This window comes from Taudactylus pleione, unplaced genomic scaffold, assembly GCF_031769625.1.
Source record: "Taudactylus pleione unplaced genomic scaffold, aTauple2 ptg000305l, whole genome shotgun sequence".
In the NCBI taxonomy this organism is placed as follows: Eukaryota; Metazoa; Chordata; class Amphibia; order Anura; family Myobatrachidae; genus Taudactylus; species Taudactylus pleione.
In genome coordinates, this window is record NW_028284706.1 from 3,028,744 (window position 1) to 3,047,986 (window position 19,243).

At 46.1% G+C, this 19,243-nt stretch overlaps 1 protein-coding gene across 2 annotated transcripts in view; it reads right to left on the bottom strand.

Annotated features, from left to right (window-relative positions):
* Nucleotides 1–311: 311 nt before the first annotated feature.
* Nucleotides 312–19,243, bottom strand: part of DHDDS (dehydrodolichyl diphosphate synthase subunit) — a 50,935-nt gene continuing 32,003 nt past the window's right edge. For both annotated transcript variants that reach the window (XM_088442134.1, XM_088442133.1), the window contains 2 exons: nt 2,122–2,229; nt 312–1,976 (listed from right to left, as the gene is read on the bottom strand). In XM_088442134.1, the coding sequence (XP_088298260.1) occupies nt 1,737–1,976; nt 2,122–2,229 (348 nt within the window). In that variant the 3' untranslated portion in view covers nt 312–1,736. The remainder of the gene's footprint in view (nt 1,977–2,121; nt 2,230–19,243) is intronic.

Sequence of the window (19,243 nt, forward strand, 5' to 3'; positions counted from 1 at the left end):
TTCTATTTTTTTCCCTGATCAGAGAAGCTCTGTGCTTGATATTGCACCCACATGTGAATAATATTTTGTTTAGCTGGATTAGAAATATAAATTAAATCGCAAGCTGTAAACAGAGCCTTTTTGAGTGGTTTATTTTTAGGTGTTCTAAAATGTGTAAAAAGATCAAACCTTGGCCTTGCATTTACAGTAGGAACACTCAATTCTGGAAGTATAAAACAGACGTTTAACTGTAGGCTATTAATCAATGTAATAAACATCCTGATGTCTCCCCTTTCTCTCAATAATTATTTAAAATATATACGAAGACTCGATTAAACGGGACTTTAAAAACGTTTTAATTCAATGGAGGTTGGTCTTAAAAGAATGATTCCACCATGTGTATTTCTGTAGGGATGCAAAATACTGTAAAACTGGCAGCAGAAGCACATGGGCTAATAAAGAAATATGTAAAATTAGTCGAAAGAGCTGTGCTACTTCCTTGTGTCGTCAGCAGTGGCTGTTGTGCTGCCAGGAACTTTATGTGGAAATTAAATCCATCATGATTTAAACTAAGATGTTAGGGGGTAGGAGTGAATGGTGGTGGAATGATATATAGTAGGTAGGGTCAGTGTTTATAAGGGAGTATACATATCTACAGTAACGACTGAAGTGTATATCTAAAAGTGAGACTGTAATGATAGGATACAACGGATGTGGAAGCTAGACCATATCCATTCCCACATACGTTATAGCCTGTCATTGCAGCTTCACTTTAGATCTCTGCATACATCATTACTGCGGATACATATGTCCTTGTAAATCACTAACTCTACCTACTCTGTCATTTCACCACCATCCCGCTTACCCTTACATCTTTCTGTACTATAGTGCCTACTTATACATTTTAATGCATCAATACCCACCAAACACCACAAACGCAAGTAATAAGATCAACGTTGAACATTTAATTGACTTCACTATATAAAACATACAAATTATTTTAATGAAGCTTAGCAAAGAAATCTCTTATGTGAATGAAGTTAGCAGTACGTGTCTAGGGTGAAAAGAAAACAACCCAGTGTGGTTGGTCTTTATAAGAAATTGCCTTGTGACCGTTAAAAACATTAAAAGTAATCATTACTTTGTTCAGATGTTTAATTCAAAACAAGGCATTTTGTGGTTCTCTCCACACTGCGTAATTAATGGACAGGATCAGACGATTGAAGCTTGTTAAATTCAGTGTGTTTGAAAATATTACATGATATTAACAACTGCAGGCAGTCCTGGTTTGTACTTTCATATTCCTGACCAGTTTAGCCTCGTGGCAATTGTCCCAGATCCACAGATTTTATATATATATATATATATATATATATATACACACATACACACAACCCAGTCAGTAATGAATAACTAAGCACAATTCAGTAAATTGCACAAATGATGATGCAGTCAATGCCCTTTATCTACTACATTTTGATTACACTAATTGAGTGCCGGGTGGCCCTGAGGTTACAAAGCATACTTAGGACATTACCGTCATGGTACTAATCCAAGAACAGCATTGCTCTGCACCTCAAGTTCACTTCATATCAGGTTTTACAGATTTTCCTCTGTGGCAACAGGTGTATTATTAATTCCTGACCCACTGAAATAAAATAATTTGCCTGTACATGATTAAGTAGAAAATGAAAACCATGACTTAACGTGTACCTGAGAAAAGGAACCGTGAAACCATGCTCTAAAACAAATCTAGTCTATTTCATTTGATTTGTGCAGAGCGCCTGTAGAAATTCCTCTCTTTTCCTCTCCAGTTCCCATAGAAAGTTCTGCGTCCGCTCTTCCCTTTCTGTCCTGCATTGATGCAGTAGCCTCTGATAAACCTTTGTCTTCTCTCCATCACTGTGCTGTACACTGCATAAATTTTTTTGGACCCAGGCCTGGTCAATTTCTTTTTGAAGTCTAGCTTGCTCCCTGCTGTATAGCTCCCTGGCCTTCTGTAGAAAGAGAAATAATTTCCAGAGCGGAGGTATCATAAGACAGAGACGTGAATAAGCAGAGTAGCAACAGCTGCAACAAGAAATGGAATGACCCACAAGCAGGAGTTTTTGCTCTTCTAATGAGAAACAATAATGCACCCACCTGGATGGCGCTATGATTGTACTGGTATCTCAACACAGCCTCACAGAGGTTCCAAAAGGTGTACTCTGGCCACAAGATGGACTGAAATACCAAGCAGGCATGCGATGTCTACAAGAGACAGATAATACATTATTTTACAGAGTAGTGAAAGATTGATCATTGGGATTTGGGATAGTGGTACAGATTAAAATCCTTTCATTTACTAAATGGAATGGTGAATGTCTCTCACAGGGATGGGGCCACTGCGGTTGTGGACTCTTTGAATGCTGCAAACTCTTTAGAGTAGCCCTTTCCCTGTGAGACTCTGAGGCGTTTTGGTGTGGGCCTGATTTTCACTGGCTGGGTCAAATTGCTATTTGCCATTCCCACCGCCCATGTTCTAGTTAATGGGTTTGTTGCAGGCTCCTTTGCCCTGTCTCGGGGCAAGAGACAAGACTGTCCATTATCGCCCTCTTTTTGTGCTGGCAAAAGAACCTTTGGCTTGTAAACTTCGGGTGCATTTGTGGCCTTCAACTGGGGCAAAAGGGGGACAAGATGGCGCTATATGTAGATCTTTTATTGCTCTTATCAGATTATGAAGTGTCCTTGACTAATATATTACAGATAGTAAATTTTAGGACTTATTTTGGTCTTTGTATTTATTGGGACAAGTTACCAATTTACCCTTTTAGGGGTCCCTTTGGTCTGCCCTCATTGTTGTGCTGATTACTTGGGTCTCCAATAACTTGCTTGACTATATAGCCCTGAATATTCGCCCGCAACCAGACTATGTGCATTACACAGTTGGTGCAAGCTCAGTTGTTGTTGACAGGCAAAGCTAAGATGGTAGAACAGCCTAAATTTTTATATGGTTTTCAAATCTGTTTATTACTCATACATTTTTCGTAAGATTGACAGTCACCTGTCATCTCTGGTCTGGATGGATAAGCACCCTCATTTTAAATTGGCTACTCTTACAGTAATAAAAGCAATGGGAGGACTGGCACTTCCAAATTTCTATTTTAATTACTCAACCCCCTTCCCCAATCCTCAACCTGCAGGCTTTAAGAGGTCGGGAATCTAGTTATGGGCTTTCTATTTTGACCCAGGCAGCTAAGATTTGGAATTGCTCAATGTCATTTTGGGTGCCTTGGGTTTAAACATGATACCCCTCTGAACATGATACCCTGATATATCTCTGTGGGTTAACAGTGGAATAATAAGAGATATGGTAAGACCTTACACCTTTGTTATCTCTATTTCTACGAAGTCTCCATAGGGATCCACAGGAGACCTTGGGGTATAGGTTGATGATGCCAGTCACCTCACCGGGCTCTTCTCCTATACCCCGCCCCCAGGCCAAGGCACCTCAGCCACGTAACAAGCCAATGGCCCGGAGGAGGAGAAGAGAGAAATTCTGGAACACACAAGTATCACTTTCTCACATTTAGAAGGAGACGGAAAAAACGTTGACCAGAACACAACCCATCTGCAGCACAGGTGCGACAGGGTGGGAGTCCTGTGGATCCCTATGTACTTCGTAGAAATAGAGATAACAAAAAAGGTAAGGTCTTACCATATCTCTTATTTTCTACAGCAGGGTCCAAAGGGCTCTACAGGAGACCTTGGGGATGTCCCAAAGCAGTTTCCTTAAGGGTGGGGACGCTCCTGTGCAGAAATGAGAATCCGCCGCCCGAAGGAAGCATCCTGAGAGACAAAGGTATCAAATGCATAATACCTTAAAAAGGTATGGACAGAAGACCATGTGGCTGCTTTACACAGCTGCCACGGCAAGCTGCCCACGAAGGACCCACAGACAGAGTAGAATGAGCCTTAACAGGACGGTACAGGAAGGCCCTCATGAATGTAAGCCTCTGAAATTGCCAAGCGAATCCAGCCTGCCAAAATCTGCTTAGTGGCAGGCCATCCCTTCTTACGGAAACCATAGAAGGACAAATGACGAGTCAGACTTCAGAAATGAATTGGTACGGTCAACATAAGTCCTTAGAGCATGTACCACATCCAAGGAGGCCTCACCAGCTGAGAGGTCTGGGGAATTAAAGGCCGGCGCTATAATTTCCTCATGTCGAAACGAGATACTACCTTTAGGTAGAAAATCAGGGCGAGTCCGAAGTACCTCCCTGTCCGTGTGAAAAATCAGAAAGGGAGGGTGACAAGAAAGAGCCCCCAAATCTGACACCCTTCTGGCCGAAGCAATGGCCAGAAGAAAAAAAACAAAACAAACAAACAGTCTTAGCTGCAAGCCATTTTAAATCCACTGAGCCCATTGGTTCAAATGGCGGCCCTTGTAGAGTCCTAAGGACCACAGCCAAATCCCAAGGAGCCACAGGTGGGACAAAGGGAGGCTGGATGTGAAGCACACCCTGCATAAAGGTGTGTACATCAGTAAGAGAAGCATTTGTACGATGAAACAGCACTGACAGGGCAGAAAACTGCAACTTCAGAGAAGCAAGGCGAAGACCGTGATCTAAGCCTGCCTATAGGAAAGCCAAACCCTAAATATTCCAAATATCTGAGGATTATAAGCTCTGGGGCGACACCATTCAAAAAAAGGTGTGCCACACACTAATAAATCCTTGCAGAAGCAGGCTTTCGAGCTCTGAGCATGGGGTTAACCACTGAGCTAGAAAAACCCCTGGACCTCAAGAGGGCATTCTCAAGAGCCACGCCGTCAAAGACAGATGACTCAGGTGCGGGTAGAGGCAAGGACCTTGAGACAACAGGTCCAGATGTAGAGTCAACAGCATTGGAGTGTCTATGGAGAGGATCCGAAGATCTGCGTACCAGTGACATCTGGGCCACGCTGGAGCCACCAGCAGCAGCATGCCTCCTTCTTGCTTGAACTTTCGAATCACCCGAGGAAGAAGGGAGAATGGAGGGAACAGGTACGCGAACTGGAAGGTCCATCTGACCGACAGAGCGTCTACCAGGAGAGCCCCCACATCTCTTGTCCTTGAGCCATACACTGGCAACTTGTGGTTGTGCCGAGATACCATTAGATCTATTTCAGGAAGGCCCCACTTGTCCACTAGGAGCTGAAATATTTCCTGGTGAAGGGACCATTCCCCTGGGTGTACGTCGTGACTGCTTAGGAAGTCCGCTTCCCAGTTGAGCACTCCCAGAATGAACACTGCCGAAATGGCTGGGAGATTGCCCACCGCCCAAGTCAGGATGCGGGACACTTCCACTTTGCCGCCTGACTTCGAGTGCCCCCTTGGCGGTTTATGTAGGCCACTGTGGTGGCGTTGTCTGACTGGACTTGCACAAGTTTTCCGTGAAGCATGAGCCTTGCTTGCTGAAGAGCCCTTAGAACCGCCCTGAGTTCCAATATGTTTATTGGAAGAACTGATTCCTCTATTGTCCATCTTCCCTGGAAGAGATGTGAGCCTGTCACTGCAACACTACCCTGGGGACAGGCATCCGTTGTCAGGAGGACCCATCCAGGATCCAAAAGGGGCGGCCCTTGGTAAGGTGACTTGTGTGAAGCCAACAAGTCAGACAGACGTACTTCCGGAGACAGTACCAATGTCGGGGTTCGTATCCGGCGTGGAGATCCGTCCCATCTGTAAAGGATCAGAGTCTGTAGAGGCCGGGAATGAAACTGGCCATACTACACCATGTCGAAGGTCAACACCATGGAGCCCAGTAACTGCATTGCCGAATGAATCGACACCCGGCGACTATGCAGGCAGCTGCGAACCCGCTGCTGCAGTGTGGATATTTTGTCCCTGGTTAAGAAAATACTCTGTTGTTGAGAATCCAACAATGCCCCAAGATGCAGCATCCTCTGTGAGGGCGTCAGAGAGGACTTCTTCCAGTTGATCAACCAGCCGTGGCTTTGTAGCACTGTGATCGTCAGCTGTAGATGCTGAAGAAGCAATTCCGGAGACCTGGCCAGCAATAGCAGGTCGTCCAGGTAAGGCAACAGACGGACCCCCTGCAGCCGCAGTTGGGCCACCATCACTGCCATAAGTTTGGTGAACACCATGGGTGCTGTGGACAGTCCAAATGGCAGGGCCTGAAACTGTAAATGGTGTTTTAACACTGCGAACCTGAAAAACTTCTGGTGAGCCGAAGCTATTGGGACATGCAGGTATGCATCCTGAATGTCCATAGACACCATAAAATCCCCAGGTTCCATAGCCAGTATAATTGACCGCAGGGTTTCCGTTTTGAACCGAAGCACTCGGATAAACTTGTTCAGGGACTGAGGTTTAGGATAGGCCTGTATGCACCATTCGGTTTTGGAACCAAAAAGAGGGTGCAATAATACCCCTTTCCCCTCTGGGAAGTAGGTACCGGAACTATAACTCCCTGCAGGAGCATAGAACGTATAACTTTCTGAAGTTCCAATTACTTTTCCTGATACATCTGAAGTCCCGTAGGGAAGAATTGATGAAGAGGTCTGTAGCGGAAGGAGAGGGCGTACCCTTGAGAGACCACTTCCCTTACCCAAGGGTCTGTTGTGGAATGACACCAACACTGGGCGAACTGAAGAAGTCGGCCTCCCACCTTGGGGCCCCCAAGGAGAGGCCCACCCCGTCAGGCTGAGGGTTTAGGGTCGGGCTTTGCAGCTTGACGCCTTTTACTCCAAGCCTGCTTCTTGGGCTTCTGGGAAAGGACTGAGCCTTGGACGGAAGGTCAGAAAGGATGGAGTTCCAGATCCCGACGGCATTGGGGCCGAGGGTAAACAGGCAGACTTGGAAGCCGCCAAAGTGTCCACAATTTTGTCCAAATCTGGCCCAAACAAGACCTGACCATTAGAGGGTAAACTCTCTAAACCTTTTCTTGGACTCCTCATCCGCTCTCCAAGATCGCAACCAAAGAGAGCAACTGGCTGACACAGCAGCCGATGAAATGCGATATGTTAAGAGACTTACATCCAAAGCAGCCTCATGCGCATATGTAGCAGAGTCTCTGAGGTAACTTACCAGTTCAATTTGTTCACTGGTGGCTTCCAAAGGCAAGGACACTTCCAAGGCATTAGCCCAACGTACCATGGCCCTGGCCAGCCAGCATATAGTCATAGCTGGCCTACCGACCCCCCCAGAGAGGGAATAAATTGACTTTAAGCATACCTCCACTTTTCTGTCCGTAACATCCTTTAATGATGACATGGACGACATAGGGAGAGTCGCACTTTTGACAAGGCGTATAATATGAGAATCCACCTGAGGAGGAGTTATCCATTCAAGGAGAAGTATTTCTCTAAATGGGAAAGTGGCCTCCAACAGTCTCTGCGGTTGAAATCTCCTGCTTGGAGTTTTCCAGGCTTCTTCCAAATGTTCAACTAGCTGATCCGACAGAGAAAAAGCAGTCGCTGAACTTTTAACTTCCTTAAAGAAAGCATGTTTGGATTTGGCGGCTGGGGTATCCTCATCCCCAATATCCATGGCCACACGGACTGCACGAATGAGGCAGTGTACATAAATTTTGGATTTAGGCTCCGCCTCTTTTTGAGGGAGCTCTGATTCAGATCAGTCCTGAATTTCCCCATCATCAGTCGACACATCACCTGGATAGTAAGTAGACTGAGAAGACAGCACCTCCTTTCTAGCTGGACGCTGGAAAGACTCACCCTGTAAAATCTCCATCAGGTTTTGCATCGTGTTGGAGAGAGTATTAACCCAAACAAGTTCAGGCGACGCCTGGTAGGGGGTAGGTTCTAAAGGCATATTATGAGCCATAACCAGCTGTCGGGGAGTCCCGTGTGAAGTAGATGGCATAGCAACCTGCGGAGCGTACCCCAAATGTGGGGCCAACGGAGGTGCAGCAAGCCGACCCATCAGGGTAGTTAATGCTTGTGCAAAACAAGTCAAGGGCGGCTCTTGAGAAGAGCTGGGTCCAGTGAAAGAGAAAAGTACAGGGATAGTTAAAATGGCTGACAGAGAAAAGATTTTACAGTCAGACAGCGCTAGCAAGACACATACAATGCAAGAAAAACCTGTACTATATTCAACTATCAACTAACTAGACCTATTGTCTAGTATTAATAGTGCTACATACACTGACCTGCTTGGAGGAAGAGAGGTATGTAGGGGGGACCCAGGCTCCGCAGCTCCCGGTGAGACCAGCGTTTGTGCACAATAAAATGGCCGCTGGAGAACTCAAAGGAGGCATGCCTGGGGGAGGAGCGCTGACTACAACCGCCAGACCACAGTGGAAAGGCACGTAGCGCAGCGGGGGAGGGGCCGGCTGTGCAGTACAGGGAAAGCCCGCTCCCCTGGCGTGCTATTAACCCCTGGGATGCTGTGTGTTCTTACCATACGGCCCCATATCCCTGGTGGTCTAGTGGCAGCGCAGGCGCAGTGCCTGGTGTCACACGCAGCCTCTTCTCAGGGATCCCCCCAGCCCTGGGAAGTAAAATGGACTGTGCTGTCAGCGGGCACCCGCTGCGGATGCCCGCTGCTTACCTGAAGGTCCCCTGTGAAGTCTGGCCACAGTCCTGGGCGTCTGGGTGTTTTTGCTAGCCAAAATCCCCAGACACCCGCCGCGATCCCCAGCGCAGTACCAGCGTCTCGGCGCACGCGGGGTGCCCGAGTGGCAGCATGGGCGTCCGCTGGACTGCCCATGATTACCACTCTGCAGGAAAACTTTTCTGGGGCGGTCAACGCAGCCCCTCTTGAAGTGACCCAACTCCGGCCAAGCACCTACGAAACTGAGGTGCCTTGGCCTGGGGGCGGGGTATAGGAGAGAGGCCCGATGCATCCTGGGAGCACAAAACTAACTGTTGAGGTGCCCGACGACTGAAGTCATCAACCTATACCCCAAGGTCTCCTGTGGAGCCCTATGGACCCTGCAGTAGAGAACTGCATTTTGGGTGCCTTAGGGTTGAACACTATACCCCAATATCCCTCTGTTGTTTACCCGTGGGATAACTGCAAATCTCCGGTTAAAAATGCTCCTGCATACGTTGGGCTCCCGTAAATTTATTTTCATATGCCTATTCAGATATTTGGAGTGCACAGCACAAATCTTGGCTCATCTACGACACACTTGGAAGATAAATGTGGGTTCTCTGGAAGATGAGTGGGAGGAAGTCTTCTAAATAAATACAACAGGCTCTATGTTTATTCTTTAATGTTGGCTAAAGTTTGTATAGCTGATGCGTGGCTAGACCCCTTGGGTCTACTCTACACAGAATGGATATCTTTAATGAATAGTGCCATTGGTCATTAAAAGTATGTAGTTATCTATAAATAGGTCTAAATTGGATTGCATATGGGCCAAGTGGTTGGCCCCTAATGCATCTTTTACTGCCTGGTATATATTTAAAGGTTTCATACTATGTGGCATTAAATCATCATTCCTGTATCTAAAATAATGTATATGCTTGAGCTTGTCTTTTCTGTATGGTGAGCTGACTCTACTCATTTACTGTCCATTGATTCCGGTTAGTTTTTATGTTGTACTTGTTTACAACAACACAATAAAAAAAAAAAAAAAAAAAGGGGGGGGGGCGGATGGTGGGGGGGAGAATAGTGAATTTAAAACTTGTCCTCCAGACCCCACTACATAACTCTGTGTACCCAAGACACAGTGGGGTATAAATTAACCATAGTTCCTTTTATTTATAATTCATAAACAATAAGTGGGTATATATCTTACATACAATGTATTTCCTCCTGCAATACTCCATTGTAATCCTTATAATAGGTTAGCTCCCTCTATAGTCATAGAAAAAAAACCTCCCAGATTATATACAGTCAGGTGCATAAATATTGGGACATTTACAGAATTTCATATTTTGGCCTCTATTCACCACCACAATGGCTTTGAAATGAAACAAACAAGATGGGCTTTAACTGCAGACTTTCAGATTTAATTTGAGGGTAATTACATCCAAATCAGGTCAACGGTGTAGGAATTACAACGGTTTCTATATATGCCTCCCACTTTTTAAGCGGCCAAAAGTAAATAGACAAACTAAAACAATCCTAAATCTAACTTTCACTATTTAATACTTTGTTGCAAATACTTTGCAGGCAATTACAGCCTGAAGTCTGGAACGCATAGACATCACCAGACGCTGGGTTTCATTCCTGGTGATGCTCTGCCAGGCCTCTACTGCAAATGTCTTCAGTTCCTGCTTGTTCTTGGGGCATTTTCCCTTCAGTTTTGTCTTCATCAAGTGAAATGCATGCTCAATCGGATTCAGGTCAGGGGATTGACTTGGCCATTGCATAACATTCCACTTTTTAGCCTTAAAAACTCTTTGGTTGCTTTTCCAGTATGCTTCGGGTCATTGTCCATCTGCACTGTGAAGCGCCGTCCAATGAGTTCTGAAGCATTTGACTGAATATGAGCATATAATATTGCCCGAAACACTTCAGAATTCATTCTGCTGCTATTGTCAGCAGTCACATCATCAATAAATACAAGGGAACCAGTTCCATTGGCAGTCATACATGCCCACGCCATGACACTACCACCACCATGCTTCACTGATGAGGTGGTATGTTTTGGATCATGAGCAGTTCCTTTCCTTCTCCATACTCTTCTCTTCCCATCACTCTGGTACAAGTTGATCTTTGTCTCATCTGTCCATAGGATGTTGTTCTAGAACTGTAATGGCTTTTTTAGATGTTGTTTGGCAAACTCTAATCTGGTCTTCCTGTTTTTGAGGCTCACCAATGGTTTACATCTTGTGGTGAAACCTCTATATTCACTCTTGTGAAGTCTTCTCTTGATTGTTGACTTTGACACATATACACCTACCTCCTGGAGAGTGTTCTTGATTTGGCCAACTGTTGTGAAGGGGTTTTTCTTCACCAGGGAAATAATTCTTCTGTCATCCACCACAGTAGTTTTCAGAGGTCTGCCGGATCTTTTGGTGTTGCTGAGCTCTCCGGTGCGTTCTTTCTTTTTAAGAATGCTCCAAACAGTTGATTTGGCCACACCTAATGTTTTTGCTATCTCTCTGATGGGTTTGTTTTGATTTTTCAGCCTAATGATGGCTTGCTTCACTGATAGTGACAGCTCTTTGGATCTCATATTGAGAGTCGACAGCAATTGATTCCAAATGCAAATGTCACACGTAGAATCAACTCCAGACCTTTTACCTGCTTAATTGATAATGAAATAAAGAGGGAATAGCCCACACCTGTCCATGAAATAGCTTTTGAGTTGATAGTCCCATTACTTTTGGCCCCTTAAAAAGTGGGAGGCACATATAGAAACCGTTGTAATTCCTACACCGTTCACCTGATTTGGATGTAATTACCCTCAAATTAAATCTGAAAGTCTGCAGTTAAAGCACATCTTGTTTAATTTCAAAGCCATTGTGGTGGTAAATAGAGGCCAAAATATGAAAATTCTGTCAATGTCCCAATATTTATGCACCTGACTGTATAATGCGGCCGTTTCTCCTGTTTTTGTGTAATTTCCCAAGCGGTCTCTGAATACTAGTACTAAACATAGGTGGGAAACCGGAGCTGCCATGGACTATATTTTATGAAAGGAATTATTGGTAATTACAACTTTCCCCTTCAATACTCTAGGACAGCACTTATAATGGGACATAACCCATTGGAAGTGACTGTTTTCCCAAACTAAAAATCAATGATCCAAATGAGGGTGGGTCTATAAAGGTTTTCATATACAGATGCGTCCTCATCCACCTAGCCTCAATATGCCATGTAGCGCGACATGCCTGGCTACAGTGAGTCGCCAGTTCCCGTTTAACTTGGTTTGCCCCAGTTTGCTTCATGACACTACTGATTAATTGGAGTCTGTATACAAAGCAGAAGGGGACTTGGTGGGGAATAAAAGCCACAGCCTCTGCATCGTAACTTAGTATACATATTTAGATGCAGCTTTGTGAAGCGGTTTGTCGCATCCGTTTGCGACAGACGCATTTTCGGGCAAATACGAGACACTTGGTACAAGCAGAGTCGCTTGGGACCCGCACGCCGAGAGGGGCTGTTTGGCGTGACTGTAGCAATAGTGTATGAGGACACATCTGTATGTCCATATGCTGCCTTGCAAAGTCCTGTCATTAAAGCCTGAGAAGTTGCCACTGCTCAAGTAGAGCAAGTTGTTAGAATTTTTGACACTTTATGGTCACATTTCTTGTTTGCCTGTATAATACCTGTCTAATGACTCAAGAAATCGCTCTTAGTAGTTCCCATGAATGCAGTTTTTTTTCTCTCCTTATCCACCTGCTGTCCTTAAAAAGATGACAAAACTATTTCCTTGAAATAGATTGTATTGGTTCACATTGGGAATTCATTAGAGCATTAAGCACTACACGGAGGCTCCATGGGGCCGCAAAGAAAAAGCGTGAATTGCTCAATGCTCTGCACTACTGGTTATACACTTTTTGATGGGATCCCCTACACCAGTGTTGGCTAACCTTGACACTCCAGCTGTTATGGAACTACATAACCCAGCATGCACTGCTACAGTTTTGCTATTAGGGCATGCTAAAACTGTGGCAGGGCATGCTGGGATATATAGTTCCACAACAGCTGGAGTGTCAAGGTTAGCCAACACTGCCCTACACCTACATTTGGAGAGGTGTAGCCTTTTTTTCTTGATGTATACATCATGTCACACCTGCCTATTTGCTATTTTTATATGTCATACCAGTGATGTTTTATATTTGACTGGATGATATGAAGACATTTGGCATTTAACAAACTCAGTGGTGCTGGCTTTTTTTGGTAAACCTATCCTCTACATCCATATTTCTAAGACATGTCATTCTTTTAACATTTCTAACATAAAAATCTTCTTCAGTGACAAAGGAATCCATCATCCACACTATAATTTCTCAAAATGGTTCTGGAGGTAGACTCCTCTCTCTAGTCTGGGATTTGCAGGTTTTACAAAACATCTTAATTTTGAGCAGAATAACTTGCATCGCAAATTGCACAGATTTTATTTTGTTGTGACATGCTATTCTTCTTTCCCATAGCTTCTAGAAGGCAGAAGAAGAGCACATACAAAAATACCCCCAACTAAGGGTCTTCCAGCTGGGAAAGATCTCAGACTCCATCCAGCTTCCATACACCATTTCCTCTAGGAGCGTGTGCAAGAGAAAAGTAGTACTGCCGACATAAATACTGTTCAAGCTGTTCTGGCTCTTATTAGCCTCCCTGGCGCTACACCTATGACACTGTGCGCACATGTGCACAACATAAGTTTTGATTTGGGCGCACTTGTTGAATTTCTGCAACCAAAACTGCTCCTGGAGTAGACTGATGTACCTGGATAGCTAGTCTGTCCTCAGCTCATAACATTAGATGGTGAGTCGCTGGGAACAGTAATACGATAAAGTGCCTGAACTACAGGAAAAAAACAAAAAAACCCTGCTGCACTACAGTAAGGAAAGGCCCAGGGAAAGAGAAGAAACCACATTGCATACCATCATGGGGTGTGGTTTTTATGTACCCGTCTCCACCCAACTTAGAAGGGAGATAAGCAATTGTAAGTGCTGCCATGGAGTATTGTATGTACTTTACTGTAATATAGCCTAAAATAACTGTATAGTGTATTTGTGCGACCAATCACAAATTATCGTTCTGTCAGACATGCTAAATCGTGTGGCGCCTGACAGATTGGATAATTTGTGAGCTGCTAAATCGGCAGCATCTGGCAGTGTATGCACTGTCACGGCCGATCAACACTTCCCTGTTCCCTCACAGGAGTGGAACCCAGATATCGTGTGGCCATAAACTGTGACATCTCACAGTGTATGGCCACCAGATCCGATGGTTTAAGGCTGTCATATAAAATGTCTGTCGGTCTGACAAGCATTTTATCTGACAACATATGACCAGCATAATACATGTAGCAGGATAAAAAGTGTTAACGAAGATCTGGTTATAAACGTAGCGATGGGGTCCAACAGTTTACTGTACTATGTAGAATTTAGAATAAGGCTATTAGATTCTGGATGTAAATGTTAGTCCATTAGGGATATTTAGTTAATCCTAAAAATATAATAAAAAGTCTAAATAAAATTATACAGGTTGATTTAGCCATTCAATATGCATGCTTCACACAGAGATAGCTGCAGCAAGGTATTGCTACTCTGAGGCAGCACCTATTAACACTGACAGCTGGGAGAGCACCCATCCCCTTTTGCCATTTACACTTAGCAGAATAGCACACACACACACACACACACACACACCTTTCTGCATGTACCACATTGTAACAGAACACCAATTTCAATTATTTTTTGCCATTGTACATCCAATTAGTATTTTTTTTATTGGAGAAAAGAATTCTATGAAATATATAAAATCCACAAAGAGGATTTTTGGTCACTTACCGTTGTATCCTTTTCTGTTAAGCAGGCTGGGGGACACTGGACCATGGGATTGTGGATGGGGACCAAGAAGCTGGCACTTGAACTAAAACTTTTAACTTTAAATATAAGCTCATCCCCTCCGCAACTCTCCACAAGCCAGTGAACCTTCAAAAGAGCCCAGAAGGAGAGGTGATCACCCAGTGAAACTGTTAGAACAACAAAACAGTAGGGAAAAGATAATCAAGGTAAAAACCAGCCCGGCTGGAGCATGAGGGAGGGAACGCAGTGTTCCTCAGCCTGCTTAAGAGAAAAGGATTCAACGGTAAGTGACCAAAAATCCTCTTTTCTCTGGCAGCAAGGCTGGGGTACTCTGGACCATGGGATGTTCAACAGCCGCCCCCAGGGCAGAGAACAGTCAGGAAGCCTGACCGGAGAACTGCACGTCAAAAGTGGCCGTTGCTGGAGGCAAAAACCTGAAACCAGTAAAAAAAATAAATAAAAATAAAATAAAAAATGCGTGGACAGAACACCAGGTAACTGTACGGCAGACCTATACTGTCGTCCAAGGAGGTTGCCACTTCCCTAGTGGAATCTGCAGACATCCCCGCATGTGCCAGTTGCCATGCACTAGAATTTTCCCGAGTGCTGACTGAGCAAATTCAATGTGCCATGGACTGCTTCGCAGCTGGCCAACCACGTTTTTGTGCAATGCAAAGCAGCAGCAGAATTTGAAAGGATAACTGAAGACGTCTTGTCGCATGAAAAACCCCAGAGATTGGTCTATATGTAGCATAGCCAGATCAACCCAGTTCCGGAAAGTCGTTGATGGAGCAAAAACAATTCTCTGGGTGGTGGAAGTGGAACATCGAACCACTTCCTCCCGGAAAGTAGGAACCATACAGAGAACCGCTCAAAAGGTCATAGAATAAGAGAAAAGGCGGTCTGCAAGGCCCAGCCCCCCTTTCAGGAAACACGGTGAGCCGAGGCAAAATAGCCATACAAGCAGCATGCATGCGACAAACCTAAAGTCCGCCAAATACAAGGGCTCAATTGGAGCCTGCTTGAAAGCAGAGATGACCAGAGTAAGATCCCAGTGGTACCGGCGGACGAAACGGGAGTTGCACACCCTGCAACAAGGTTTAAATGTCTGTACGAAAGGCCGCACACCGCTGCAAAGAAAATGACCTGCCCGAAAATTGTACTTTAAACCAGCCTCCGAACCCTCCGAATGGATGCCAAGAAGCAAGAGAGGTGAAACCTGGGAGACATGAACTCTGCTCTGTTCACACCACCAGTCTGAGTTTGTCGATACTCTGCGGCAAGCTTGACTAAAATCGGACGCCGGCTCTGCCGCATAGTACAGACTACAGAGAAAGAAAACCTTAAAACCTGTGTTCAAAAGCCAGGGCATAAAAGCCAACCTAGGACAGTCCTTGTGCAGAGACGGATTCCGCAGAAGCTGGTGTGGATGGAGCAGAAGACGCCACCCGGGACCCAACGACAAGTCTAGAACTTTGGCGTACCATAACCTGTGTGGCCAGTACGGAACCACTAGGATAAATAGTCACCCCAGGATCCCTGATCCACTTGAGAGGCAACATTGGGATCGGGGAATAACAGATACGCCAGATGAACATTCCACAGAACTGTCGTGGCCTCTACAGAGAGAGTGATCGGGTCCCCGGATCTCGCACAAAACTGTGGAGCCTGGAAGTTAGGTCGAGAAGCCCAGAGCTCCACCAGTGGAAGTCCCTATATGTCCGAACAGATTGGTGAAAGACCACTGGATGGAGAGACCACTGGTTGGGAGAATGTGGTTCTGCTGAGGTAGGACCACTTTGCAATTTGCCACTACCGGCAAGAACACCGCTGAAAATGCCCAAGAAAGGGCTCTGCCCAGGAAATAATTCGGCCCTGCCTTTGCATTGTTTCTGCGATATCTGTGCCTGATGATCAACAGATGCCACCGCCTTGGCGCTATCCGACTGAAGATGCACTGACCGGTCAGCCAGGATGAACTGGACCTCCAAGAGAGACAGAAAGAAAAGATCGGAACATGAGCATGTTGACCAAATGTTTGGCCACCAAAGTACTCTTACGGCACCCTAACCGAAGAGACAGGTGTCCAGCTTGCAATAACTGAAATCGGATAAAATTAGAAACTGAGCGGAGAGGGACGCTGAGCCCCCCGTCCAAGATGGGAGAATCTCCCTCTGAAATTCTGCGAGTGGAAGCATCCGTGCTGAATGGTCACAAAGGTGGAGACCCTTGTGCCCCATAACGTCAAGCACCACAAAATTTACAGGCGAGGCACAAACCGTATCGTCCACTGACTGTCCAAGACTGTAGGGTCAGTGCGTGAGACACCGGCAAGAAAACCTTGCTGAAGAGAGGTGGCGAAGACCACCCCCGGGAACTGAAGGCACTGACAAGGGATCAGGCAAGAATTCCCAAAGTTGAGGATCCAGCCATGATCCTGAAGTACCAGAACAGTCCACTCCAGGTGTTCCTGTAACCGTGAAGCTGAATCAGCCTTCATGAGAAGATAGTCTAAATAAGGTATGATTGCGATACCTTCCTGTCACAGTAAGCTCGTCCTGACTTACATGAACTTGGTGACATGGAATCCTGGCTACACCAAAATGGTAGGGCCCGGAATGGATAGCAAATCAGACTGCAAAACAGAGGAGGGAAGGCAGACGTCTAGCAATATAGCCTGTTGGATTCCATGCTGTGGATCACTGACTTGAGAGATTCCTTCTGAAAGTGTTCAACCAGAACCTGGTGATCAATGCGCGAAGGTCCAAGATTTCTTCCGGCCAATCATTTGACGGTAAAGCCCCTAGTTTCCATTCCAAAGAGGACACCCTCCGAGTGGAGAGACTGGAAAGCCTGGACCAATGCCGCCCGCTTCTCGAGGAAGAGCAGTTGTGAAGAAACTCCGTATTGGTGGACCGCTGAGGTCGATGATGCCTGCACCCAGGCATTTAAAGACTACACACCAGAATGACGACTGGCAAACGGACTGGGTGGAGAGAGACTGACAGGCGCTAGGCTTCTTCAGATCCCTGACCACCGAGTACCGGCTGGCACAAGAAAATTTGGCCCCTAGGAGCCAAACCTTTGCTGGGGAAGAAGCAGTCTTTTACAGACTGACCTGGAGGGGACGCTCCATCCCAACAGGAGGAGTGAAAAACTGGAAACCGTGGACCTCACTGCTTTAAGAGAAGGCCTGCGCAATAAAAGTATTCAGGTCCGCCCACAGAGAACACCCCTACCAAAAGGAAGAGACCAAGTAACGGGTCGAATCTGAATCCGTCCCCAAGCGTGGAGCCAAAGTGAGATGGTCGTAGCTGAAACCTTGGAATCCACCTGAGAACCATCAAGCCCGGCCGCACACACAGTCAGCTGCACCGTGAAGCTGTTCCGCCAAGTCCAGTAGGGAAGCAGGGGACGAATCACTACGATGCCCAGCGATGAGTTTGCCAGCCCATATCACCAAAGCTCGAAGCCCCTGATAGAGGACCTGAGGCAACCTTTCATTAGGTAACTCACTGGATCCTTGAAAGGACAAAACACAGAGCGGGAGCCACATGGGTAGCTAAACGTGCCGCCGCAGTGTCAAGCCTGGGAGGCAATTCCCAGTTGGATGCATGATCCGGCAGTAAAGGATAAAAGGAAGCAAAGTTCAGAGAGATGGGGAAAGTCAAATCCAGCGCTTTCCAGGTGTCTACGAGGAGACTCGAAAAAAGAAGAAACAGCAACGATCTTCTTGCGCCGATGCAACGGACCCATCAATTTGGGAATCCACAACCAAACAGTCCCAAGAGTGGCGCCGCGCAGCCATTAGATCTTCTACACTGTGACTTGTGGAAGACAACAGTTCTTCATTCTCCAGAACCACAGCACCAGAAGCAGGCATCCTGGTTTCCCACACTGAGGAACCAGGCGCAGTAGCAACTCCAAACTGATCCTCTCACTGAAGCACCACCAGCATAGCCAAGTCGGAGACCGGCCCACAAAGCCTGTGTCCCACACTGGTCCCGCCAGGGTAGATGTGGCGCCCCTGGTCGGCTGCACCTCACCAGGCCCTGCATGACAGCGCAAAGCGTCCCTGAGACCACCTGTTCACATGCTGTGGCATAGTACCTTGAGTAGAGCGGCCGGCCTTGTAAAATCACATTGCCCCTGGCCTTGTAGGGAATCGTGTTTAAACCGAAGTACCCAGAGGAAACCCAAGCAAGCTCAGAGAGAACATACAAACGCCACAAAGTCAGGGCCGTATTGGGAACTGAACCCACAACGTCAGTGCTGTGAGGCAGTAATACTTAACCATTACAGCGCCTGTGCTGCCCCAACTTCAGGTAACGACGGTGTGACGTAAGCACGGCCACCCCCAAGCCCCAGAGGCTACTCACTGCGCCAGCTGTAAAGGTTGAAAGAGGTGGGTCACGTGCGACGCCCTGGGCAGTTCACGGACTCAATGCTATAGTGATACCATGAGCCTTGACTAGTGCCTATTACCACCCCAAAATGCACAGCAGATCTAACACTTAAATGACAGGTGGTACAAGACCAAGTCTCAGTGTCACAGAGTTACATTAAACCAAGACACAAAAGAAATAGATACTTAGCCTTCCACCACCGATAGCCACCGAGAGGAGGGGCCATCTCCCAGCTTGGATGAGATCAATTCGAGGAAAGCTGCTTCCGGCGTGCCACGCAGCCCCGGGCTGCACAAAGACTCCATCACCGCTTAGGGGGTAACTCAGCCATCTGAAACTCGGCCCTACAACGCATAGACTATATAAAAAAAATCAAATAAAAGTTACAATTGAAAGCCCCTTGGAATCGTGCCCAACT